The sequence below is a fragment of the Entelurus aequoreus genome, linkage group LG05 (genome assembly GCF_033978785.1).
Source record: "Entelurus aequoreus isolate RoL-2023_Sb linkage group LG05, RoL_Eaeq_v1.1, whole genome shotgun sequence".
NCBI classification, from domain to species: domain Eukaryota; kingdom Metazoa; phylum Chordata; class Actinopteri; order Syngnathiformes; family Syngnathidae; genus Entelurus; species Entelurus aequoreus.
In genome coordinates this window covers 33597105-33625086 of record NC_084735.1, presented here as the reverse complement: position 1 = coordinate 33625086, position 27982 = coordinate 33597105, and the positions used below count along the sequence as shown (strand labels likewise).

At 38.0% G+C, this 27982-nt stretch overlaps 2 protein-coding genes across 4 annotated transcripts in view; one reads left to right on the top strand and one right to left on the bottom strand.

Moving 5' to 3' along the window:
- Positions 1–6025, top strand: part of srrt (serrate RNA effector molecule homolog (Arabidopsis)) — a 14796-nt gene extending 8771 nt beyond the window's left edge. For both annotated transcript variants that reach the window (XM_062047873.1, XM_062047875.1), the window contains 13 exons: positions 1763–1867; positions 1942–2107; positions 2194–2342; positions 2430–2491; positions 2596–2674; positions 2765–2956; positions 3051–3218; positions 3302–3455; positions 4707–4900; positions 4985–5141; positions 5234–5326; positions 5409–5508; positions 5582–6025. In XM_062047873.1, the coding sequence (XP_061903857.1) occupies positions 1763–1867; positions 1942–2107; positions 2194–2342; positions 2430–2491; positions 2596–2674; positions 2765–2956; positions 3051–3218; positions 3302–3455; positions 4707–4900; positions 4985–5141; positions 5234–5326; positions 5409–5508; positions 5582–5657 (1695 nt within the window). In that variant the 3' untranslated portion in view covers positions 5658–6025. The remainder of the gene's footprint in view (positions 1–1762; positions 1868–1941; positions 2108–2193; positions 2343–2429; positions 2492–2595; positions 2675–2764; positions 2957–3050; positions 3219–3301; positions 3456–4706; positions 4901–4984; positions 5142–5233; positions 5327–5408; positions 5509–5581) is intronic.
- Positions 6018–19377, bottom strand: mogat3b (monoacylglycerol O-acyltransferase 3b). 2 transcript variants are annotated; one of them, XM_062047877.1, is made up of 8 exons: positions 19005–19175; positions 12612–12702; positions 12422–12529; positions 7685–7755; positions 7408–7612; positions 7163–7337; positions 6897–7081; positions 6018–6828 (listed from the first exon to the last, which is right to left on the bottom strand). In XM_062047877.1, exons 1-8 carry the CDS (start codon positions 19059–19061, stop codon positions 6674–6676), a joined length of 1047 nt encoding a protein of 348 aa, XP_061903861.1. In that variant the 5' UTR covers positions 19062–19175; the 3' UTR covers positions 6018–6673. The 2 variants fall into 2 exon arrangements, with proteins under 2 accessions (XP_061903861.1, XP_061903862.1); XM_062047878.1 differs by lacking the exon at positions 12612–12702 and having other exon boundaries at positions 19005–19377.
- Positions 19378–27982: the final 8605 nt, after the last annotated feature.

The window sequence follows — 27982 nt, the reverse complement described above, 5'->3', positions numbered from 1 at the left end:
AGAGGCATAACAAAAAGTATCTGCATTTGATTGTTTACATTTGATTATTAACAATCCGGGGAGGGTGTTAGTTTAGGGTTGTAGCTGCCTGGAGGTGAACTTTTATTGCGGTTTTGAAGGAGGATAGAGATGCCCTTTCTTTTATACCTGTTGGGAGCGCATTCCACATTGATGTGGCATAGAAAGAGAATGAGTTAAGACCTTTGTTAGTTCGGAATCTGGGTTTAATGTGGTTAGTGGAGCTCCCCCTGGTGTTGTGGTTATGGCGGTCATTTACGTTAAGGAAGTAGTTTGACATGTACTTCGGTATCAGGGAGGTGTAGCGGATTTTATAGACTAGGCTCAGTGCAAGTTGTTTTACTCTGTCCTCCACCCTGAGCCAGCCCACTTTGGAGAAGCGGGTAGGAGTGAGGTGGGATCTGGGGTGGAGGTCTAGAAGTAATCTGACTAGCTTGTTCTGGGATGTTTGGAGTTTAGATTTGAGAGTTTTGGAGGTGCTAGGGTACCAGGAGGTGCATGCGTAATCGAAAAAGGGTTGAACGAGAGTTCCCGCCAGAATCCTCATGGTGCTTTTGTTGACCAGAGAGGAGATTCTATAGAGAAATCTCGTTCGTTGGTTGACCTTTTTGATTACCTTGGTTGCCATTTTATCACAGGAAAGATTAGCCTCTAGAATGGAACCTAGGTAGGTGACCTCATCTTTCCTGGTGATAACAATGTCACCCACTTTTATAGTGAAGTCATTGACTTTCTTAAGGTTGATGTGGGACCCAAATAGGACGGATTCTGTTTTACCCAAGTGTATGGATAGCTTGTTGTCAGCGAGACAGGTGCATGATCTACAGAGTTCAGCACTGAGGATTTTCTCCAATAATATACAATATATAATTAGAATTAAAAGGTGCATCAAACACATGGGCTTTTCTTATTGCACTCAAATAACAGTTTACAAGTATTTTACATATTAGATAAAGCCTGTCATAATCTAGAATTAGGTTATAATAGAATAGAAAGCTTTATTGACATTGTATTAAATGCTTCGTGATTTATGGTTGCCAATTTTGACCTGTGCTTTAAGACAAATACAATAATTAGTAAACACTGAAAACAAGGCTAAAAATACACAGATAAGACAAGTAGCATGTTAAACACACATAGTTAAAGATAAAACACAAATTAAAAAGTGGGAATTTGTTACAAAATTTAGTCAATTCACTTGCATTATTTTCATTAAGGAGAAACCCTAAACGTAGTTAAACCGGATGTTTAGCATAGCACTTTTGTTTTGAAGCCAGAAAAGCATATGATTGGTTTGAGAAAGTGTCTTGACATGTTTTGGTGTCGGATCGACTGCAATAAAAAAAGTCTCCTTTCAACATCCTGCCGACCGTCTGTTATTTCTGTTGAGCTTTTATGTCATCTTACTTACTAAATATTTTACAGTAACAATCTAAATGCTATGTTATCACTGCACCTTAATCGTAATCTGAACACAAAAGGGAAGCACCACCCACCTCCAGAACGATATGCGTAGCAGGTGTTTTCTGAAGGGATGTCGCTTCTTCTCACGGCGAAAAATAGTCCTTTCTTGTCGGGAGAACAACTTGCCATAGCTTTGAACCTGATATATCCATAAGGTAGACTTCCTTTTGTCCATTTCTGCTGACTTGTGGCTCATCAGTAGCAAGTGAACTGCAGCCAAGTTCACGCCGCTACTGCACGGCTCGAGTGTCAAATACAATTTTTTCTAAATGTCTTTCAGGCGGAGATTGATTCTGCTATCAATGAAAGGACTGCTGCAGGAGGCGAAGATGTCAAAGAAGAGGCAAAGATTGCGGCCGAGGAAGTAATACCTGAACCCAAAAAGGTTTGTGTTGTCGCCAGCATTTTTTTTCCAGCAGGAACTAGAAACATTCCTCTCAATGGTATGTTGATTTCTAGCCAAGGAGGAAGAGGAAGCGCAGCGCAGACAGTGACGATGAAGCCAGCGCCTCTGAGAGCGATTCTGACTCTGAATCCGACTCTAACTCAGTTTGTTCTGAAAAATCGGTGAAGAAAGAAGAGGTAGAAGACAACGAGGAGGAGGAGAAGGAGGAGAAAGGTGGAGGTGAGAAAATCCTTTGAGAAGAGCATTTTATTTTTAATACATAGCAGCTGAAAGACTTGCACACCAATACCAATCTGCTTTTTAAGATGATAAACCAAAATTGAATGCTGAAGAGGAGGAGAAAGTGGAGAAAAAAGTTAAGGATGACTCTCCTAGACCACGGCCTCTCCACAAGACGTGCTCTCTCTTCATGAGGAGCATTGCCCCCACCATTTCCAAGGCTGAGATTATAGCTGTGAGTTAATCGCTCAATAATCTTTCCTTTTCTGTGCTGTTTGTTTTGTGTAATTATAACCTCGTCACGTCTTTTTTCCTCTGTCAGTTGTGTCGCAGGTACCCTGGCTTCCTGCGCGTCTGCCTGGCTGATCCTCATCCAGATCGCAGGTTAATCACATACAACTAACATTTGGCTCCTTTTACAATGTTTATTATGTTGTTATAGTTCCTTATTCTGGACATACTTGGAAATAAATGGGGTGCTGTTGTAGGTTTTACAGGCGCTGCTGGGTGACGTTTGACCGCAGTGTCAACATCAAAGAAGTCTGCTGGAATCTTCAGAACATTCGTGTAAGTGATACGATATGATCAACAAGGCTGGAACAGAGCACAGCCTTACGTTTTGCATTGGCTTGTGTGTTGGACCCCACCCTGTTGCAGCTACGGGACTGTGAGTTGGCACCAGGCGTCAACCGGGATCTGGCGCGAAGGGTGCGCAACGTGAACGGCATCACTCAGCACAAGCAGATACTTCGGAATGACATCAAGTTGGCTGCCAAGCTCATACGCTCCCTTGACGAAAAAGGAGAGCTGTGGTGCAGCCTGGCCCAGGATGAGAGCCAAAGCACAGAGGTAGCGTACAATGTTTGTTTTTTTACACACAAAATATAGAGCAACTTATACCAAATTGCCTCATTAATCTTTTTATGAATATTTGTAATTGCAGAAGACACAGAATCCTATCTTGAAGAATATAACTGATTACCTAATAGAGGAGGTGAGCGCTGAGGAGGAGGAGCTCCTAGGCTCCACTGGAGGGATGGATCAAGAAGAAAACACCAAAGAGGGACACTCAGCAGAGATGACGGTGGAGAAAGATGAGAAGCTTGCCAAGGTTTGGAGGGCAACTCACTACTTGTTTCTCTTTTACTTTGTGTTTTTGAAATGTAATTTACCGGTACCTTCTTTTTTACTCAGGTACTTGACCGCCTGGCCTTGTATTTACGCATTGTGCATTCCATCGATTACTACAATGCTTGTGAATACCCGAGTGAAGATGAGATGCCAAACCGCTGTGGCATGATCCACGTCCGTGGACCTGTCCCGCCGAACCGTATCTCAAACGGAGAAGGTCAGTTACTAATATAGCACAGAAAACTATTTTAAGAAGGCTGACTGTCGTAAAACTGTAACTTTAATGCCGGAATTGCGTGCGTGTACTCTAATTGATTGAGACAATTACTTTGGCTAAAATTATTTCACACAACTTCGTCTCACTTTTGTTAGCTAGCTAGAAAGATAGAAGCTAACACTCTTACCGAGGCTGTGTCTGCATCCTCCCTACAAATGTCCTACATCATGTCTCTGCTTTAAATGCTTGCAAATCACAGATGTACTGCCATAAAAACAAGGTCTACTTTGCAAAATGAGCAAGGTATTCATGTTTTAACAAGAATAAGAGGAAATATCCTCACACATTACATGTTATCACTGGCAATGTTTTTGCGAGTCACCCCAAACATGAGTGACGACGTCACAACTATTGTCGACAAATATAATTGTTGGGGACAAATTTTATTGTTGATGTTTGTCCACAATGTCAACTAATTGTTGCAGCCCTAAGTAACATACTGCGCCTATTCTGGTTACTTTGACAAAACTATTATTAATCTACCTGCTGATGTATTGGTAATCGCTGGTTCCTTTCTGTTGTAACATGGTTCTACCTACACTTCTGTTAAATGGGTCATATTTATCATTCATTTTTTCTACATTTAAAACACTTAATAGTCATCTACGTAACATCTACTGTTCGCGTTTTGGTCAAAATATTGCATTGATTTTGTTTTACAAACCATCTTCAAACCACTTTCTGACTGTCTCTTCAGAAGGCAATGTTTTGTGGGCTGTCTTAAATTACATGCCAAAGTCTTCCTCCAGGACAAGCCCCCTTCGACTGTGTTTGCGCCTCGTACTTGTTGTATGGTACTTAATAGTACCATATCGAGTCTACTGACAGGTATAAGTTAGAACTATACGCTACTTTTAAATAGAAGTGGCATTCGTGGAGGATTTTAGCATGTGTGTGCATGTAAGAGTCAGTCTGCCCCACAACAAGAGGATAGAGAAAATGAAGAAACTTATTGCCTACAACTGTATAAAATGGGCCGGTTCGTGCAAATTTTCAAGACTTATGAGGTTCCCAAAAACACAAATATAGATACATTGTGGTCATCTAAGGCAGTGTTCTGTATTTATTTTGACTAATTGATTAAATAAAAAATAATAATTAATACAAGGCATGTGTTCTTCCTGGGACCCCTTTCTTTATTACCGTTAAAGTTGTAATATTTTGTTAAAATGCGGCTTTTGTCTCAAATAGTTCAACAATGGCAGAAAGTAATGGAGGAGAAGCTGAGTTCTTTGTATAGTTCAAAAGAAACCCTGTCTGAGGAAGAGGCTGAGAAGATGGGTCGCAAGGGCCCCGCTGAGGAGGTTGAAAAGTTTGTTTCTGCCAACACGCAGGAGCTTGCAAAAGACAAGTGGCTCTGTCCTCTCAGTGGCAAGAAGTTTAAGGTACATGATTTATGATGTTGAAACAACTGCCTTCTAGCAGAGACTATGGTCGCTTAGATCACACTCTTGTCCGACTCATTCAAGGGTCCTGAGTTTGTACGAAAGCACATCCTGAATAAACACGGGGACAAAATTGAAGAGGTGAAGAAGGAGGTGGTGTTCTTCAACAATTTCCTGATGGATGCCAAGAGGCCATCTCTACCAGAGATTAAACTTCCTCCTCTTCCAACTCCCGGTCAAGGTGGGCTTGTCAATAATTTACCGATCACTTTCGATTACAATCAATGTTCATCTTCCAATAATATGAGCTGCTTTTTTTTCTCAATTCTACAGGTTTGCTTTCGCCTGCCATGCCATTCCCTCCTCAAGGTCCTGAGGGCCTAATGGCCTTTGCACAGCCCCGCCCCCCGCTGATGGGCTACGGTGGTATGTTCTTTAGGTGTACAGTGGTTGGGATTTTTCCCAATTTTTCTTTTAAAGTGAGTCCTAAATGCTTCCCAAATTGCAGGTGGACTCCTTTACCCACCTAACCATTTTGGAGGCGGGCGAGGCAACTACGACAACTTTCGTGGACAAGGCGGGTACCTTGGAAAGCCACGCAACATCAGGTACGACCACCACTTTAGTAAGGCGCAATATAATTGAATCCTAAATATTGGGTTCAAACCATCTCTGTTTCAGAATGTCACGTGGGGATCCGCGAAACATAATTGAATACCGGGATTTGGATGCACCGGACGATATGGACTTCTTTTAGAAGGTTCACTCAGCCCTGTTAGTTATTTCTTACCCAAATCTCTTTTTTTTTCTTAGCTTTTCATCTTGTAATTACATTGCATTTTGTGTACACCCATTACTCAATAAAGCTGTCAAACCATAACGTTTATCCTGCACAGATACTTTGTCAAGTTGAGCGCCACGACGACAATAAGTCATTAGACAACTAATGTTATCACATGTATTTTAATCCATCCATCCATCTATTTTCTACCACTTGTCCCTCTCGGGGTCCAGGGTGTACCCCACCTTCCGCCTGGACGCAACTGGGATGTACTGCATCTTAATACTGTGCTATAATGCAGTGGTCCCCAACCTTTTTGTAGCTGCGGACCGGTCAACGCTTGAAAATTTGTCCCACGGACCGGTGGGGGTGTATTTTAAAAAAATAATAATTTTTAAAAAAAATTTTTTTTACATAAATAAATACAATCATGTGTGCTTACGGACTGTATCCCTGCAGGCTGTATTGATCTATATTGATATAGAATGTATATATTGTGTTATTTATGTTGATTTCATTAAAAAAAGAAAAAAAAAAAAAAGTTTTAAATTCTTGTGCGGCCCGGTACCAATCGGTTTGCGGACCGGTTGTTGGGGACCACTGCTATAATGCACCAGCAATGAAAGGATGTGAATGTGAAGACAGGTTGCCCTCTACTGGGTAAAGCATTGAATTACATAAACTTGGTTCTTCTAGCCATTAAACATTTTTGTAAAAATAGGCTACAAGCAAACATTTCTTTTAAACACTGAAATACATTCTGAGCATCAAGTTTATTATTAGCAATCTAATCATTATGGCTGACAAATCCAGTATGTTGACAAACACTTGCATAAATCCCCTGAGTAATAAAGTTACCCACCTAATGTAGTCATCGTTAAATCTACACATTTCTCTGAGGCACTTCAAGGAGGTCTAGCTCACACTCGCATGATGACCCGTTATTGTCCATTGAGGCCCCAAATAACAAAGATGTCACAAGGAAGTAAAACCTAAATAAAACACAGCCTGTGAGTCTCTGAAAGGCCACAGCTGACTTTGTGTTCATGGAATAACTTTGACAGGCCGTCCATGTACAGTTGATGATAGTGGTCCACCTCCTCCTGTGTGGGTGTGAGCCGTTGGGGTACAGAGATAGGACTTCCCACTGGGAAGGAGGGCAAGTGTTAGAATAGAGCAGCAACGTGATCTCCATTTGTGGGAATGAAGACTTACCCACTGTGATGATGGGAGTTCTGGAGGGCAGCAGTACCCAGCGCTCGCCAATAAACAGGCAGGGTGCAAATCCCGTGATCTTTTTAAACAGGTCCTGTAATGTTCGACCCAGTGTACCCTCAGAGAAGGTGATTTGCTGGAAGAGCTCAGTTTCTCCAAAGGAGTAAACGGGTACCAAATCAGCCCTGACGACAGTAAAGTAACATTACAATGATGTCATCAGAAGCTGCCTATGAGTGAGTATCTGGATCACAGGTGTTCCTCACCCAAACTCAAGCGCCACCCTAACAAAGCCTTTTCTCTGCTTCACTAGCACAGTATGTTCTCCAGGATGGGAGGCCAAGGACTCTGCAGCGCCCCCTATCACAATTACCACTGCGTTTCCTGTGCCGCTCTTGGACAGAAGGTGGGCAAGGCTTGGCTTGCTGACTGGAACCAGGCCTGTTAAAGTAAGATACATTGAAAGCATCATTATGTGTTATTCACACTGCCATTAGGTTGATAAAAATACCTGCACCCATGATGTACTCCCTAAAAAGCGGGATCCGAAAGAGCCCAGCCAATATGGCCAAAGTGGCCCGCATTCCGGGAAAAGCCTCCGCAAAGCCGCAGCAGCCTGTGGTGAAGCAGCCGAAGGCTCCAATACTCATTATACCGTGTGGGTGACAGCCCAAAATGTAGTTTTTGTTTGGGCTCAGTTCAGCTGTCTTCACCAACTGAACAAGAAAATGAGCACGTTATTAATCACAAGCCTGGTGTGCATGAAATGATGCACAGCTAAGTTTTACCTTGATTGGAAAATAGTCTCGGAGGTGTTCCCAAACCTTCCACTTCTTCATAGATGGTTTTCTTCTGCTGCCTGATGGACAATCTTATTTAAAATATGTTTTAAATGTATGAAAAATAAAACTCTGGGTAAATTAACCAATTTGATGCATAAGTGCAACTTTCAACAGATGATGAAAAAATATATAATTCTTATGCTGTGATTTTATTTGTGAGTCAATTGGAGGTACAGTATAAACATAAAAACAAAAAATGTACGTATATAGATTGCAGCATATAAAATATCCCCAGATACCGCACACACATGTCCCCTAGTGGCTTAGTGGTATTATTAGCGCAACAATGTTATTGCAATTTCTTTAAATCATCCATCCATCCATCCATTTTCTTGTCCCTCTCGAGGTCGCGGGGCGGAAGGCAGGGTACACCCATTGTTATTTAATTACTTTTCTTTCTTTAATCTTACAGTTTGATCCTCCCTCCGATCTTCCTGAATTACTACTTGTTAGTACTGAGAAAAAAAATGGCCACCCACCTTCAATGAGCTTTAATTCATTGATTATTATTTTTATTCCATTAAGACACAGGTGTTATCACAGGGAAATAATTTATGTGTAAATAGTACATATACACAGTGATATGTGGTAAGCTAAGGTACACGTTACTCTCAATGAAATGTAGTTAAGCAACAGGGAAGCTATCCCCGGAGAAATGTAGCAAGCTACACTACATGCTACACGGCAAAAGTAGCTTGCTACATCAAAGATACAGTTAACGACATTTATATTTATGTTATTGTAACTGAGAGTGCACAAATGAACCTAATAAAAGTCCATTACTATTAACTATCCGTCATTTAGCTGTGGACACCCTACAACTACGTCAAGGGGTCCCTGCACCGCACTGTACGTATTTATTTAGTTAGCCTTTTCTTTGGCCCACCCCTATAATGTTGCTCATTTTCTCTGCCTACAGTAAAAAAACAGCTTCTGTCTACATCTTGACAAAAAAAACAACAATGACTTGTGTGTTGTGTGGGAAGAGTTGGTAAAGGTTATGTGCAGTAAAACCTTTCATGAACTCAACTCACCTCAAATTTGTGTTTGATGTCTTAGATGAAGAGAGCAGTTATGATTTTGGCTTACAGAGTAAACAACTAAAAACCAAGGTTTTGGGCATTGTTTTTCTTTGAACGCATACATTTGTCTAAATATGGCCAAGGACACGCATTATTGTGGGTTTCCTTGACGTTGTCTTCATCACTAAAGGAAAAATCTAATCTGCGGGAGAGAATTCCTCTGCCATTTTTAAGTATGTTTCGTTTTATATTTTGAGTGGTCAGCTTGAAGCATCCCTCTTGTCTCTGACTCCCTCGTCGTCATGTGACATGAGTGCGTGTAAGTCAGGATTTTTCTTAAGAGTTCCGATGACCCACCTTATCTTGCCTCTGATTAGCCTGTCCGTAATGTTTCGCCCTAAACTTAGCCAATTGTGACTCATCATATAACCACCAACCAATCATCATGGGTCTAAATGTAGCTGAGCTACAGAAAAAGCTACTCATTAAAAAAGTAGCTAAGCTACTGCCAAGCTACTGGAAAAAGTTGTTAAGCTACGTAGTTTAACTACCGGTACATGTAGCTTGTTACTGCCCATTGCTGCTGCATATACAATATATTAACTAAATAGGATAATGTGCAGTACTGTGCAAAAGTTATTACATATACCTAAAGTATGTTGTTATATCAATTAATATATATTGCAGGGGTCACCAACGCGGTGCCCGCGGGCACCAGGTCGCCCGTAAGGACCAGATGAAAATTTTTAAATTAAATCTACATAGAAAAAACACAAGATACACTTTCAATCAGTGCATCAACCCAAACAACCTCATCCACACCCACTCACACAAAAGGGGTTATTTCTTTCTGCTACCAATATTCTGGTTCCCACAACATAGACAACACATCTGCAAGGGACACAGTCCCTGAAGCACACATGATTGTATAGGCTGCTGGTCCACTAACATTTTCATTAATTACTATTTTTTATGTAATTATTTTTATATTGTTTTACTTTCTTTTTTATCCAAGAAAATGTTTTTTATTTATTTATCTTATTTTATTTTATTTTTTTAAAAAGGGCCTTATCTTCAACATACCAGGTTGTCAATGAAATTAGATTTCTTTAAAGGGTTTTTTAAACTAGGCCCAGTCCAGATAATGTCCAAGTCGGACTCAGCAAAACACACCTTCATTCATGTACACAGAAAAAAATTAGGGAACACAACAGATTGCATATAATTTATAAACAAAATTACATTTTCAAAATAAGCATTTATGTACAGTCCAGATTATGTCCAGGTCACTCAAATTAGGAAACACAACAACAGATTATACTTTCAAAATAAGCCTTTGAGGACTTCTCATCTTTTTTAAAATGTTTTTTGGCATTATCGTTTTCAACCATGTAACTTTCTAAAGTTAGAAAATACTGAATAAATGTTGTAAAGAAAGTAATACTAAGTGAATATCTGTTTTTGGCCTTAAAAATAAACATTTTACCGAGTATTATAATTAAATTGACTAAATCATGATTGTCAATGAACTCTCCTAAAATAACAGAAACCACATTAAGCTTCATAAACAAACCAATCCTCAAACACATTTTTTCAACTTCCACCCAAAACAAAGACACAATATGACAATACCAAAACAAATGCAGGGTGGATTCAGGCTCCTGACAACAAAATCGGCAATCATCTGACTCTGTCATATTACATAATTTTAACATTTTCCCTGTGGGTAAGAAGTTATAAATAATTTTAATTTGAAAATAACGATTTTGCACATCGATAGTGGTTTTATAGATTAGTTTGAATATGGCATCCCATGGCAACGGGCAGTCAAAAAAGTCCTCCCATTTTCCATTTGTGTTGTATGAGGCAGCCTTCAAAGATTTCTTTATTAAATAAAAATTATATATTTTTCTATTTATTTTAGTTCCTTTTTGCCAACTAGAATTTCTTATTAGAGGTTTACAAACTAATAATTTAGTAGTTCCATAATTAATTATTTGTTTCCATATTTTTCCAATTACTCCAGTTAGTTGATAAAATGAAAAGCTTGAGCAAGCATCACCATACATAGCTCTAAATTCATCATACTTCATAATTTTACCATTCTCATTGATAATATCATTGACAAAAATGATTCCTCTTTCAAACATATTTTTCCAAAAGAAAGGCTTTCCATCTATTACAATATTAGAGTTCATCCATATTAACTGCTGCAAAATATCATCTCTTTTTTCTGGCACATAAAATTGAAAACACCACTATGAGTGGATTGTTTCCTTTATGAACCCCGCCATGTTTCCCAGCAGACTCTCTGGGAGGGGATCACTTGTAAAAAAGGATACAATTTCTTTTGATACAGTACATGTTTTTTGTCCAACAGGACATTTGTGTTCCACTCAATGTTTAAATACATCTTTGGAACAATTGATGCTTTTAAAGACAGACACATAGCTTCAAGGTTGAGAAGTTTCAGGCCCCCATATTCATACTCTTTGTACAAAACCTTTCTTTTAATCTTTTCTGGTTTGCCGTTCCAGACAAAATCGAAGACCCTCCGCTCATAAATCTTAAAGTTTTGTGATGGAGCTGGTAATGACAAAAACAAATAAATAAATTGAGGAATAATTAACAAGTTGGCAATAGACATTTTACCATACAAGGTTAGGGATTTCCCTTTCCATAATTGCATAATTTTGTCCAGCTTTCTTAGTCGATTATCATAATTTACTGAGCCTAGATCTTCCAGATTTTCTGGGACAACAACACCAAGTATGTTAACTGGTCCATCTGTCCACAAAACAGGCACTTTGCATTCCATTCGAAAGGACGTTCCCTTTAGATTTCCGATCCATAACATTTTACATTTATCATAATTAAGCTTAAGGCCAGATTGCTGTGAAAATATGTCCAAAAGATTAAGAAGATTCCGCAAACAATGAGGAAAAATCTTATCTTTGTGAATCAGCCTTTTCTGACATGAACTTCATCAAGAACAAACACAGAACACGCCTCACTGATGCACATCTGAAAGACTCACTCAGAGTTGCAGTGTCAAGTTACACACCAGAGTACAACACACTAGTTAACAGCATGCAATGCCAGGCTTCCCACTAACTGACAAAGAAACAGATAACAGATTTGGTGTCCAGTTCAAAGTGTGACATGATTTAAAAATTTGAGAGTTTACTTTTGTATTTTACATGAGTTATTATTTGTACAAACATGGTGCAAAGTAATTCATGATTTGTTAAAAAATGCTAGTGGCTAGCTAGTTAAAATGGGATATTGTGATTTCACAAGACAGTCTTAGAAGTGATCATTTGAAAATGTTCAATTTGAAAAATGTGCACTTAGAGAAAATATAAAAATAAAGTGTTGCATATTGATATTTATCTGTTTCTATATATATTTATTGTGAGAAATCATTAAGATGATCAGTGTTTCCACAAAGATAAATATCATTAATTATTAATAATAACAGAGTTAAAGGTAAATTGAGCAAATTGGCTACTTCTGGCAATTTATTTAAGTGTGTATCTAACTGGTAGCCCTTCGCATTAATCAGTACCCAAGAAGTAGCCCTTGGTTTCAAAAAGGTTGGTGACCCCTGATATATTGTGTCAAGATCTGCCTCCATTGTGTCAACACTAATTTTTTGTACCTCTCTCAGGGGTCTTCCAGTCGATCACAAGCCAAATGAAGCACAGGGTGGGAAACAGCCACAGAGATGTAAACAATAGACCCACCATCAGGATGATACACGTCACTCCTGCGGAGGGATGCGAGAGAAAGGTTACAAAAGATGCGGGCATTTTAATAGTAACCTCAAAGCACAAGTGATGTAAATGTACCCAAAAATAGAAAGGTCAGTATCCACTGTAGAACACTTAAGTCTTCTAAAAACTCCTTCCTTGGAGTTTTTGCATTCGTCATGTCGGCGACCTGCGGGGCCATAAGTGACTTATTTAAAAAAAAAAAAAAACACAAAAAAAACTTTAAATCAAATCAAACACTCTTAATATATATATATATATATATATATATATATATATATATATATATATATATATATATATATATATATATATATATATATATATATATATATATATATATATATATATATATGACATATTTAGATATATACATATACATGCACTTTTGTCTAAGCTCCCATTTTCCATGAGTTGAACTCAAAGATCTAAAACTTTTTTTGTATACACAAAAGACCTATTCCTCTCAAATATTGTTCACAAATCTGTCTAAATCTGTGTTAGTGAGCACTTCTTCTTTGCCAAGATAATCCATCCCACCTCACAGGTGTGGCATATCAAGATGCTGATTAATCAGCATGATTATTGCACAGGTGTGCCTTAGGCTGCCCACAATAAAAGGCCACACTGAAATGTGCAGTTTTGCTTTATTGGCGTCTGGGGGGTTCGGAAAGGCAGTCAGTATCTGGTGTCACCACCATTTGCCTCACGCAGTGCAACACATCTCCTTTGCATTGAGTTGATTAGATTGTTGATTGTGGCCTGTGGAATGTTAGTCCACCCATCTTCAATAGCGGTGCATAGTTGCTGGATAGTGGCAGGAACTAGAACATGCTGTCTTTTACACTGATCCACAGCATCCCAAACATGCTCAATGGGTGACATGTCCGGTGAGTATGCTAGCCATGCAAGAACTGGGATGATTTCATCTTCCAGGAATTGTGTAGAGATCCTTGCAACATGGGGCCGTGCATTGTCATGCTGCAACATGAGGTGATGGTCCCCGGTGAATGGCACAACAATGGGCCTCAGGATCTCGTCACAATATCTCTGCGCATTCCAAATGCCATCAATAAAATACACTTACGTTCGTTGTCCATAATATACCCCTGCCCATAGCATAAACCCACCCCCACCATGGGCCACTTGATTCTCAACGTTGACATCAGCAAACTGCTCTCCCACACGACGCCACACACACTGTCTGCCATTTGCCCTGAACAGTGAAAACCGGGATTCTTCTGTGAAGAGACTATCTCTCCAATGCCATCGAATGTGAGCATTTTCCCACTCAAGTCGGTTATGATGACAAACTGCAGTCAGGTCGAGACCCCGATGAGGAGGACGGGCAGATGAGCTTCCCTGAGATGTTTTCGCAAAGTTTGTGCAAAAACTCTTTCGTAACGCAAACCAATTTTTGCAGCAGCTGTCCGGGTGGCTGGTCTCAGAAGATCATGGAGGTGCACCTGCTGGATGTGGAGGTCCTGGGCTGGTGTGGTTACACGTGGTCTGCAGTTGTGAGGCCGACTGGGTCTACTGCCAAATTCTCTGAAACGCCTTTGGAGATGGCTTATGGTAAAGAAATGAACATTCAATTCCCAGGCAACAGGTCTGGTGGACATTCCTGCAATCAGCATGCCAACTGCACGCTCCCTCAAAACTTGCGACATTGTGCTGTGTGATACACATTTCACAGTGGCCTTTTATTGTGGGCAGCCCAAGGCACACCTGTGCAATATTCATGCTTTTTAATCAGCATCTTGATATGTCACACCTGTGAGGTGCGATGGATTACCTTGGCAAAGGAGAAATACTCACTAGCACAGGTTTAGACAGATTTGTGAACAATATTTGAGAGGAAAAGGTCTTTTGTATATATAGTAAAACTTTTAGATTTTTGAGTTCAAATCATGCAATGCTTTTTTAGGTTACAACTTACCACACATTTTGGTCAATATTTTAGAATAAGTTCTACCAAAGTATTTTGATCCACATTTTATCTAATAACCACTACGAGTGAATATTTATTTTACATTAAAAAAACAGTATAACAAGAAATAACTATAATATCGAGCCAGTCATTTGAAAGGAATGGCTCCTTTAAGATGCGGCTGTCTTCAAAGAGCCATTAATCCTATCTCTATTATTGACACAAATCCAGCTCCCCACACCCATCTACACCATCATTAGATCTGCATGCACAAGCACACACAAAGAGAGGACTGGAATACAAACAGGTTTCAAACCGGTTACTAAACTGAAACTGAAGCTGAACTGAAACTAAATTAAGTAAGCGCCATTATTATTGGGTGGAAATTGGTAGCAGTAAATTAAGTAAAAAAAAAACTTAAGTAAATCTAGTACTCAATTATTACTAAGTTACTAAGTAATAACATAGATAAGAGGTTTAAAAAAAAAAGTTTAAATTACACTAAAACAATTTAAAATTACTTCATTAAAAAAATCCAAACCTGTTCAACACAGAAAATCTCTAAAAGCTTTTAGCCAGAAGCTTTACTAAAACATGTGATGACATGAATAGAAATAATAAAATAAATATCAGTAACTACAATTTGCAATTCCGATGCTGAAGCTGAACTGTAATGCTGATTGGATGTAGAATGACTGTTGGAATCCTTTGAATGTTGACAGTGTTTGAATGTTGAAGAGCTGACGCTGACCTGAAACTGAGTATCACAAACCATGATTTTTCAGTTTAATCATACAAAAATTAGCAAAAAATACCTAGTGTAAAATGTCAGCATCCTAACGTTCTCACACGTTTGCTAACAATTAACATGCCTTAGCACGTTAACAATTACCATACCTGCATGACAGCACCGAGTATCAAAAACCATGATTTTCAGTTTTAAACATACAACATTTTAAAAAAAAAGCTAGAGTAAAACGTTAGCATGCTAACGTTCTTACAAGTATGCTAGCAGTTAACGTGCTTATGCACAATAAGCAAAAAAAAAGCTAGCATAGCAGTGCCTTGTCATTTCGAGTAATCAGGGAATTTTCAGAACCAGGAAACATGCGGGCCTGAATGTTCAGGGTGAGTGAATTATGTGGATGTTGCAACGGTTGAAATCGGATGAGAAATGTGGGATATGGAGTCGATTGTATATTTCCTATTCATTTTCAATGGGAAGAAAATTATCGGAAAACCGGGAATTTTGGCAAAGGTAAAACATGTTTTGCGTTCGATATATGGGAATAGCACTGTAGGTAGATGATTGAAATGTCGGAATCGGGTTGAAAAAATGCGGGAATTTCAGTAAAACCGTGAATTTTGTAAAATATTGTTACTAGAACTATTGTCCCAGATGATATAAATGGGTTAGTGTTGGAATTTTTTTAATTGGTTGAATACTGTTGATGTAGTAAGTCTGAATTCAAATGGGTATTTTGTAATTCCTGGAAATTCAGGAAAACCAGGAATTTGTACAAAAAGAAAAATGGTAGTTTTTCATTGTGCAAGTTCGAAAAATGGCCCATTAATTTTCAATGGGGAAAAATGATGCGTAAAACTGCGAATTCCACGTAAACTGGGATATTTTTTTGAAATGTTTTTGGGGCGCTCACAATTCCCAGTTGAGCCGAACGTTTTGATACTTGAACTGTTCCGATCAGATAAAAGCTGGGGCTGTGGAACGCGCCAAAACTTTGCCGCGAAATAATAATAAATAGATCGTTTTTTGATGTAGAATCCAAGCATTCTCACAACTAGAATTTGCAATTCCGGAAGGAATTGCTTGTGAATGTTATGTGCGTGAGCGGAACTGAAATGCTTGAATGTCCACGATGAGTGGAGCGTGTGGATGTTGCACTGGTTCGAATCGGTTGAAAAATGTGGGATATGGAGAGATTTGTGTATTGCCTATTTATTTTCAATGAGGGAAAATCCCTGGTAATTCCGGGTAATCAGGGAATTTTCGGAACCGGGAAACATGCAGACTTGAATGTCCAGCGTTAGTTGAGTATGTGATGTTGGAACGGTTCAAATTGGATGAGAAATGTGGGATCTGCAGTCGATTGTATATTTCCCATTCATTGTCAATGGGGAGAAAATTACTGGAAATTCTGGGAAACATATGCGTTCAACATATGGCAAGAGCAAGGTGGGTTAAAAGTTACAAAGTTAAAGTACCAACGATTGTCACACACACACTGGGTGTGGTGAAATTTGTTCTCTGCATTTGACCCATCCCCATGTTCACCCCCTGGGAGGTGAGGGGAGCACTGAGCAGCAGCGTGCGCCGCGCTCGGGAATCATTTGGTAATTTAACCCCGATTCCAACCCTTAATGCTGAGTGCCAAGCACGGAGGCAATGGGTCCCATTTTTTTTGTAGTGTTTGGTATGATAGGTATGGTATGGTATGGTAGGAGGTTGATGGTTGAAAGGTCGAAATCGAGTGAAAAATGGTGAAACATTCTGAGAAATTTGGGGAATTGTATAACTTTGAATACACCCTTTCATTTGAATGGGAATTTCATATACATTTCGGGAAACATGGAAATTTTTGAAAATGTAGGTAATACAACAATTGTCCTAGATTATTTGATTGGGTTGGTGTTGGAATTTTTCAAAACAGTTGAAAAATGTTGACAAAGTAACAGTTTGAATTTAAATGGGTATTGCGGAATTCCTGGAATTTCGGGAAAACCAACATTTTTTACGAAAAGAAAAATAGTAGTTTGGTTGTCCTAATTACAAAGACTGTTTTGAAGGTGCAAATGTCAAAAACGATGAAAAAATGTGGACTGTGAAAACTTTCCAGGAAGATGTGAATATAGGGCTTTGGAAAACCGGGAATTGTGGAAATCCCTGAGAATTTTTTGAGCTTGTAAAATGGTAGTTTGATTGTCCAAGGTGAGGTGGGTGTGGATGGTGGAACGGTTCAAATCTGTTGAGAAATGCAAGTTCGAAAAATGGCCCATTAATTTTCAATGGGAAAAATGACCCGAAAAAAACCGGCAATTCTGAGTTATCTAGGATATTTTTAAAAACTTTTTTGTAGAGCTCACAATTCCTGGTGAAACCAAACGTTTTGATACCGGAACAGTTCAGATTGGATGAAAACTGTGGGCTGTGGAGAGCGCCAAAGTCATACTTGCCAACCTTGAGACCTCCGAATTCGGGAGATTTGGGGGGAGGGGGGGCGGAGTCTGGAATCTTCCATCTCTCCCTAGCATACCCCTTCCCCTTCGAGCTCTCCTGGATGAACTGGAATTCTTGTTTCCAATCATTTTGGAACTTGCAAGAGTACTTCTTATTACTCGTCGTCGCCATGACTGTCTCTTCTTCGTTCTTCTGCTTCGTCTCTGTTATGTTTTTTTAACATTACTACTTGCCGTAGTTTTGAAGCAATGCATGATGGGAATCCGGATGTTGTGTGTCAGTGTATTAACGTGCCGGCTGGAATAAACACACTCTGAGAAATAGCTCCGTGCCTGCCTACTTTATGGGTTATAGATAAACCTATGGATAACGGAGACATACAGTATAATAGTCTCCTTCTTGTTGTGTGTGCAGTTGCGCACTAAGCTCCAAAAGCCGTAGATGTTATAACGTGACTGGGCCGGCACGCTGTTTATATGGAGGAAAAGTGGACGTAACGACAGGCTGTCCTCACTCAGGTAGGTCCGGCTGGAAATCGGGAGAATGGTTGTCCCGGGAGATTTTCTGGAGAGGCACTGAAATTCGGGAGTCTCCCGGAAAATTTGGGAGGGTTGGCAAGTATGGACAAAGTTGTGCGGCGGAATAATAATAAATAGATTGTTTCTTGGTGTAGAATCTTTTATCTTGCTAAATAATTATACTTATAATTAGTGCTGTCAAATAGTTATTTTTTTAAGATTAATCACACGATTTAATTTGAATTAATCATGATTAATCACAGGTTATCGCTCACTTGTATAATTGAACTTCACTTTAAAAAAACAGCCCAATATTTGGACACATGCAATTTTATTGTCAGTGTAATTCAGGAACACTGAAAACATATTTTTACTTCAATGCACTTCCTGTATTTGTCCAAAATCTCAATTTTTTTGTGATTAATCACTTGACTTTACTTATTTTTGACAGCCATGCTTATAATAGAGTCTTGTTTAAACTACTTTTGAATAAATCAATCCAGCCATTAATCCTTACAGCAACCCTCAGGTCATCAGACAGCCTGTGTTGCACTAAATGAGTACAGACTGATGACAACACAATGTGACTGTAAAAAAAACAACTATTTTTAAATGCAAAAATGTAGCGGTGACCGAGTCATATTCAACAGTGATCAGTATTGGTCAGACTAAGACAGCATCAAATGACTAAATATGCTCACAGGCAAAAGTAACTTGCTCACACAAGTAGAGAGTCTGTAGGGCTAAGAACAAAGCACACTGCTCATATATATCCTCAGGAATTTGCAGCACATGTGACAGCCAACAAGCTCAACATACAAGTTTACCTGACGGCGGCTTCTGTCGTCTTTTTGAACCGACGCAAATGAAGTAGTGCTCATCATACAGCATGCACTTTGACCACCATATCCTGATAACAAATCCACTCCCTCCACACTTTGGCACACGGGCAATCGGCATTCAAGATAAAAAGTTGCAAAGTCTTACAATCACACATTTTAGATCCAGGATGTATCTTGTATAAAAAAGATAGGATTTTGCGGTGCAGTCTGAGTCTTAGTCACTAAATTACACGTTCATCTGTCATTCTTCAAAGCAGCATTCCAGCTATAGCTACGTTGTAATAAATGCTCTATTGATCTACATGAATGGAACACTTCTTTGCGGCCTTTTTTCCAGTCCTCACACACATAATCAGAGCACGTCTTGTTTGTCTCTGAGCACTGCAGAAACATGAGGAAGTAATATTCCTCATGCTTGCCCGAGGGTGAACTAACATCAGTCAAATGGATCATTTCCTGTAAGACTTTCAAAATACAAGCCCTATACAAAATAATTCAATGACATGCACTTATTGTTAGTGTAAACACATTCTGGGAAAAATATGTGACTGTCATGAGGTCCTGTATTTGCATAAATAAACGGAACGGAATATTGTAAAATAATCCGTCTGTAGAATGTGTGACCCCGATTTCAGCACCAGGGACAGCTCTTTGCACCCTAAACATGCACACTCCTCGGAACACAGCAGTTTCTCCAATGCATCAACCAAAGAATTGAGACACACTGATTACTGTAGTTGTTGACCCTTTACATTATAAGTACTTCTTTTATGTGGATTTTTTTCCCCACCACTTTAAATAAGTTAATGTGCTAAAACTACAGTCGTCCCTTGCCATATCGCGTTTCAAATATTGCGGCTTTACCGCTTTGTGTATTTTTTAAACATACTCTACACTATTTTCGCCCGATAAATTGCGCATGTTCAAGCATAAAAAATGGCCAAATTAACCAAAAATATCAATACTGCAGTAGTATTGGCCCCCAGATGAGAGACCAAACCAATCAGAGCAGGCTTTTCATTGTTGTGGCAACTGACTGGCGAAGCCTCACACAGCTACTGAAATTGGATTAACAAAGTGTAAATGTGACTTAACAATGTTATTTCATGTCTAGAGGGCTCTCATAATGTTTAAACAATTATTTAGAAGCTATACATCTGCTTATTTATTATTGTAAGAACAACAATAATATCAATAACAACAATAATGATAATAATAATAATGAGGCCCAATTATTGGCAGCAGTATTGATTTTCATGCATTGTGAATGTTGTCTATCTGACTTGTCCAGGGTGTACCCGGCCTTCCGCCAGAATACAGCTGAGATAAGCTCCAGCACCCCCCACGACCCTGAAAGGGACAAGCGTTAGAAAATGGATGGATGGATGGATGGATGTATTTTACCCCTACAGTGTCAGTTTTAAAACAAACACATGCACTCCAAATAAATGAACACTGTACAATATATTACTATAATTTCCATTTAACTAAGTTTTATAACTACTCCAATCTAAAATATACATGTAAAATATTGATTATATTTCGGCCATTTTAAACCTTTAAAAGCCAATATGTTCACATACAGTAAGTAACAACATAAGTATTTTTGTTTTGTTTTATAATCAACCCCCCCCCCCCCAAACACTATTAACTATTTATCCAACATGAAAAACTGAAAAAAATATGTTTGATATTTTACTGCATGCGCTGAATGGGAAAATGTAATGCCATCTGGTGGATAAAACAAAAAACAAGAAAACAATAGAGACAGTATTGGCAGCTAGTAGTCCAAATTGTTAGTTCATATAAAGCAGGGGTCACTAACGCGGTGCCCGCGGGCACCAGGTCGCCCGTAAGGACCAGATGAGTCGCCCGCGGGCCTGTTCTTAAAAAAAAAAAAAAAAAAAAAATAATTATTTTTTATTTTTTTTAAATTAAATCTACATAGAAAAAACACAAGATACACTTTCAATCAGTGCATCAACCCAAACAACCTCCTCCATGCACACTCATCCGCACCCACTCACACAAAAGGGGTTATTTCTTTCTGCTACCAATATTCTGGTTCCCACAACATAGACAACACATCTGCAAGGGACACAGTCCCTGAAGCACACATGATTGTATAGGCTGCTGGTCCACTAACATTTTCATTAATTACTATTTTTTATGTAATTATTTTTATATTGTTTTACTTTCTTTTTTATCCAAGAAAATGTTTTTTATTTATTTATCTTATTTTATTTTATTTTTAAAAAAAGGGCCTTATCTTCAACAGACCAGGTTGTCAATGAAATTAGATTTGTTTAAAGGGTTTTTTAAACCAGGCCCAGTCCAGATAATTTCCAAGTCGGACTCAGCAACACACACCTTCATGCATATACACAGAAAAAAATTAGGGAACACAACAGATTGCATATAATTTATAAACAAAATTACATTTTCAAAGTAAGCATTTATGTACAGTCCAGATTATGTCCAGGTCACTCAAATTAGGGAACACAACAACAGATATCATATAATCTATAAACATAATTATACTTTCAAAATAAGCCTTTGAGGACTTCTCATCTTTTTTTTAATGTTTTTTGGCATCATTGTCGTTTTCAACCATGTAACTTTCTAAAGTTAGAAAATACTGAATACATGTTTTAAAGAAAGTAATACTAAGTGAATATCTGTTTTTGGCCTTAAAAATAAACATTTTACAGAGTACTATAATTAAAATGACTAAATCATGATTGTCAATGAACTCTCCTAAAATAACAGAAACCACATTAAGCTTCATAAACAAACCAATCCTTAAACACATTTTTTCAACTTCCACCCAAAACAAAGACACAATATGACAATACCAAAACAAATGTAGGGTGGATTCAGGCTCCTACCAACAAAATCGGCAATCATCTGACTCTGTCATATTCCATAATTTTAACATTTTCCCTGTGGGTAAGAAGTTATAAATAATTTTAATTTGAAAATAACGATTTTGCACATCGATAGTGGTTTTATAGATTAGTTTGAATATGGCATCCCATGGCAACGGGCAGTCAAAAAAGTCCTCCCATTTTCCATTTGTGTTGTATGAGGCAGCCTTCAAAGATTTCTTTATTAAATAGAAATTATATATTTTTCTATTTATTTTAGTTCCTTTTTGCCAACTAGAATTTCTTATTAGAGGTTTACAAACTAATAATTTAGTAGTTCCATAATTAATTATTTGTTTCCATCTTTTCCCAATTACTCCAGTTAGTTGATAAAATGAAAAGCTTGAGCAAGCATCACCATACATAGCTCTAAATTCATCATACTTCATAATTTTACCATTCTCATTGATAATATCATTGACAAAAATGATTTCTCTTTCAAACATATTTTTCCAAAAGAAAGGCTTTCCATCTATTACAATATTAGAGTTCATCCATATTAACTGCTGCAAAATATCGTCTCTTTTTTCTGGTACATAAAATTGAAAACACCACTATGAGTGGATTGTTTCCTTTATGAACCCCGCCATGTTTCCCAGCAGACTCTCTGGGAGGGGATCACTTGTAAAAAAGGATACAATTTCTTTTGATACAGTACATGTTTTTTGTCCAACAGGACATTTGTGTACCACTCAATGTTTAAATACATCTTTGGAACAATTGATGCTTTTAAAGACAGACACATAGCTTCAAGGTTGAGAAGTTTCAGGCCCCCATATTCATACTCTTTGTACAAAACCTTTCTTTTAATCTTTTCTGGTTTGCCGTTCCAGACAAAATTGAAGACCCTCCGCTCATAAATCTTAAAAAAGTTTTGTGATGGAGCTGGTAATGACAAAAACAAATAAATAAATTGAGGAATAATTAACGAGTTGGCAAAAGACATTTTACCATACAAGGTTAGGGATTTCCCTTTCCAAAATTGCATAATTTTGTCCAGCTTTCTTAGTCGATTATCATAATTTACTGAGCCTAGATCTTCCAGATTTTCTGGGACAACAACACCAAGTATGTTAACTGGTCCATCTGTCCACAAAACAGGCACTTTGCATTCCATTCGAAAGGACGTTCCCTTTAGATTTCCGATCCTTAACATTTTACATTTATCATAATTAAGCTTAAGGCCAGATTGCTGTGAAAATATGTCCAAAAGATTAAGAAGGTTCCGCAAACAATGAGGAAAAATCTTATCTTTGTGAATCAGCCTTTTCTGACATGAACTTCATCAAGAACAAACACAGAACACGCCTCACTGATGCACATCTGCAAGACTCACTCAGAGTTGCAGTGTAAAGTTACACACCAGAGTAAAACACACTAGTTAACAGCATGCAATGCCAGGCTTCCCACTAACTGACAAAGAAACAGATAACAGATTTGGTGTCCAGTTCAAAGTGTGACATAATTTTAAAAATTTGAGAGTTTACTTTTGTATTTTACATGAGTTATTATTTGTACAAACATGGTGCAAAGTAATTCATGATTTGTTAAAAAATGCTAGTGGCTAGCTAGTTAAAATGGGATATTGTGATTTCACAAGACTGTCTTAGAAGTGATCATTTGAAAATGTTCAATTTGAAAAATGTGCACTTAGAGAAAATATAAAAATAAAGTGTTGCATATTGATATTGATCTGTTTCTATATATATTTATTGTGAGAAATCATTAAGATGATCAGTGTTTCCACAAAGATAAATATCATTAATTATTAATAATAACAGAGTTAAAGGTAAATTGAGCAAATTGGCTACTTCTGGCAATTTATTTAAGTGTGTATCTAACTGGTAGCCCTTCGCATTAATCAGTACCCAAGAAGTAGCCCTTGGTTTCAAAAAGGTTGGTGACCCCTGATATAAAGGATTGCATTAGTTTATGTTAAGATACATCAAATTAATAGATAAGAAATTGCATTTTTATTGATTTTAATAGGATTTTTGTTTTGCTGTTGTATTGGTGTCGCTTTAGCCTAAATTGAGGACAATTCAAAATATCCAATTTGACTTACATAGTATATTCATTCAATACAGCCAACATTGCTGTAAACCTGAATGGCACAAAATGTCCTCAATGGTTTTAATAACTAAACAAGGGGATTCACTTGGCCTTTTTGGGACAAATATATGCTCCTAATTTCAATAGATATTAACACCTCTGACCTCACAAAGGTTCTTTTGGATGAATGGACGAATACAACACCATAATTGTAGAATATCGTCATGTTGCATGTGTAATAACAAGGTTGTCCAATACTTTCCCGTCATATAACGTTGTTTATTTCTATGCGGCCACTTTAGCTGGGATGTTAGTGTACTTTGTCAACACAAACAACTAGTAAATGACCATTCCTCTATAGTACCATATTATATGGCAGCATGCCTCACCTCATTAATATGCAGTCATCATCCACTAATTAATCCTGTTGATGCTTTTGTTGCCGTGAAAACACCTGTGCGGGCGGACGGTGGGCGTGTAGCAGCTTTTAAAATCCCATCTCACAGGAGCCTTTGGGGCGGATTTGCCATCTGCCAACTAAGTAACGGACGTTTTATTCTTCTCATTTCAGCGCAGTATTTATATTTTGGTCTATGGCCTGCAGCTAAAATGCTAAATATCGACCAAGCATGATAAATATGTGTTAAGTGCTTGTAGGAAGTAAATGTTATCTTTAAGATTTAAGCTTCAGGTATTGATTTAACTGTAGTTGTAGGTTGCATTGGTCTATCCTCGGAGCAAAAGAGGTGTAAAATATAAGCAGCGTGATTTCCAATGTGTGCCTAATAATGTGTTGTGTAGGGGTCAGTTCCATGTTTTTATGGACTTTCATCTTTGTTGCAGTCAAGTCCAAAGATCGCAAAGAAAATAGGCGCTGTAGTCTTTTCCTTTTAGCTTGGTTGGGCTGCAGTACTCCCCCGGCCACAACATTAGGCACAGCTAATATACGACTTCCAATCAAAACTGCAAAGATAATATCGCTCACTTTTGATTGTTTTTTTATTGCCATGAGGAAGTTCAAATATTATAACCAACTCTCAGTGTGACGCACACAACCACAAAAATATTGGGACCTCTTTGGTTGGCAGTGCCAGTCAAAACAGTTCTCAAGAGATTGCGCAGTTGTACCTAATGTTGTGTACTATTAGTGTGTCTTCTAGAGGTGGGTATCTTTAGGCACCTCGTGATTCCATTTGATTTTGATTCTCGGGGTGATGATTCGATTCAGAATAGATCCTCAATTCAACACGATTCTTCTAATATACTGTATATTTTGGTATGATAAAATCCTTTCAAAACAGGTTACAGGTTAGCCTAAAAATTTTTTGTTTTGTTTTTGGTCTCCAGTGGAACCTCAGTTTACAAACCCCTCTTTTTACAAACTTTTCAATTTATTAACTGCAAGCCGAATAAAAATATGCTTTGTTGTACGAACCTTGTCCCAGTCTATGAATGTTTCATCCACCCACTGATTGCCAGCAGTGCAGCCTTATTTATTCATAGTGGGCGGACTAATTGATCTCTGTGCTCATTCAGTTAGCTACTGTGCTAATCAATATTTTGTGTATTTTCGTGTGTTTTTAGCTTCATTACAACATTTTTCCAAGTTTGCTAGCTCAATATGAGTAAAAAAAAAAAAGCAGTGGAAAAGCAATGTTTGGTTCGAGACATTCAGGAAGTATCCACAGTGTTGTCAACACTGCCCTCCCCTTCCAAGCAGATAACGTAGATTTTCTTTTTTCTATCATTGTAGCGACCTGGCTGGTAAAGTTAAGGAGTTTGTAAATTTGAGCTGAATGCTCCCCAGAGCTCGTGACAGAGGGAGTGTTGTATATTGTCTATATTGTGTTCAAAGTGTACAAACTTCTACTAAAATATGGACTTTCGTAAAGCCTGGAAGCCATTATTCATATTTACATTGTTTCTCGTGGAGAAATTTGCCTTAATATACAAACTTTTCTATCTACAAACCCTAATCAAAAACCACTTAAGTTCGTAATGCCACTCTAATTTATCAGTTACAAATTCCTTAAGAAAATAGCCCTGTTATGCAAAATATAAATGGATGCTGGCCAATGGGAGGTTAAGATTTAACTGCAACCTTCCACTGGTGCAGTATCATCTTTACAACACTCGTGTTTTAGGAATTTGCTGCAAAAATTTGTGTTTCAGTATTGAACTCAACTCGGTATGTTGTCATCCCCGGGCTGCCAGTTGAAGTAGCCCTGAAATAGGGAATTGAGATTAGGAGTTGTATTTTTTTTTTTTTTAAAGGGCTCATTTGTGAGCTTCATGGACACATAACCTGTGGGGGTCAGAGTGGTTGCTGATTGCCTAATCTTATTTTTTTCTGTTATTTTACATTCTGTCTTTGACTATCACAGTTAACTGTTTATAGTTTTATAAGTGGGTAGACTTACAAAATCAGCAGGGGATCAACTACTTAGCCTTACCTCATCTTTTTAGCTTACCTTTTCTTTCACAAAGCTCTTAACTCAAAACACTTGTAACTGAAATCAACGCCTCCCATTGAAATGAATTGAAATACATTTAACTGGTGCTTGGCTCTGCAAAACCATAATTTTAAAATGTCGCATGCCTTTTAAAGAAAAACAAACTTGAATGACACATTTTGTATACAACATTACAGTAGAATGTACTTCAAACAGCTGCAGTAGTTGTATGAAGTAATGCAATAATAATGTACAGCAGTTAGCTTGGAGAGTGGACTTCTACGGTATCTCCTTCCAGCAGCTTCTCCATCAAACACACCATCAGCGGCTTTTCCATTTTATTATGGAGAAGTATCCACTGTTTAGACATTATTTTAACATTCTTGGCGATATACTTATTCTCCTTCAGTATGGTGCTGACTAGCAGTGATAGCCTCAAATTGGCGACACGCTCAGGTCATGTTTTTGATGTCTTTCTTTAATTCATCCAATATCATCCACTTATTCTTCTCAGCACTGTCCTTCACACTCACTTTCTTCCTTGGTTGTAAAAATGAAACAATGTACATCTCCATCTCCAGCTATAAGATGATGCGAGTAAAACCGGATGTTTTGGGCGGCTCTTATGGGATTCACTGTGACATTTGCTACACCAACTAATGGCAGGGATGCTTGTAACTTAAAGCAGGGGTCCCCAAACTTTTTTGCACCACAGACCGGTTTAATGTAGGCATTATTTTCAGGGACCGGCTTTCCACTTGTGCCAGATAGATACAGCAAAAATAAATGCATGAAAAATACAACTCACTATAACGCGGAATTAGTGGGAGCCCTGGGCTTGTTTCTTTGCAAAGAGATCCAGCAGGTTGATGGTAACCTGCTGGGGACTGCAGATGAAAATCAGCCTTTGGCTACAATCTGTTACATTTATATTTTATGTTCATTAATGTGCGTTGTATTATGTCATAAAGTTATAACAAATATAACAAATGTCAACTTCCTATGAGTAGTTTTATTGTACATCTATAAACAAGCTTATTGGTGTGTCTAGCGCAGGGGTCCCCAAACTTTTTGACTCGGGGGCCGCATTGGGTTAAAACAATTTGGCCGGGGGCCGGGCTGTATATATACATATATATATATATATATATATATATATATATATATATATATATATATATATATATATATATATATATATATATATAGCACTGTACTGTACTTTTCAATGAAGATAACTTTAAACTAGTCTTAACTTTAAAGAAATACATTCTATACATTGCTAATGTGGTAAATGACTATTCTAGCTGCAAATGTCTGGTTGTTGGTGCAATATCTACATAGGTGTATAGAGGCCCATTTCCAGCAACTACCACTCCAGTGTTCTAATGGTACAATGTGTTTGCTCATTGGCTCAGAAGGCTAATTGACGATTAGAAAACCCTTGTGCAATCATGTTCACACATCTGAAAACAGTTTAGCTCGTTACAGAAGCTACAAAACTGACCTTCTTTGAGCAGATTGAGTTTCT

Bases quoted from the DNA above. Each gene is read 5' to 3' on its own strand.
- mogat3b (XM_062047877.1), bottom strand. From the start codon at position 19,061: ATGATGAGCACTACTTCATTTGCGTCGGTTCAAAAAGACGACAGAAGC. The intron at 7,082-7,162 runs GTGAGGAACACC...TACTGTCGTCAG, and splicing joins AGGGTGGCGCTTGAGTTTGG to GGCTGATTTGGTACCCGTTT. The intron at 6,829-6,896 runs GTAAGTCTTCAT...CCTCCTTCCCAG, and splicing joins AACTCCCATCATCACAGTGG to TGGGAAGTCCTATCTCTGTA.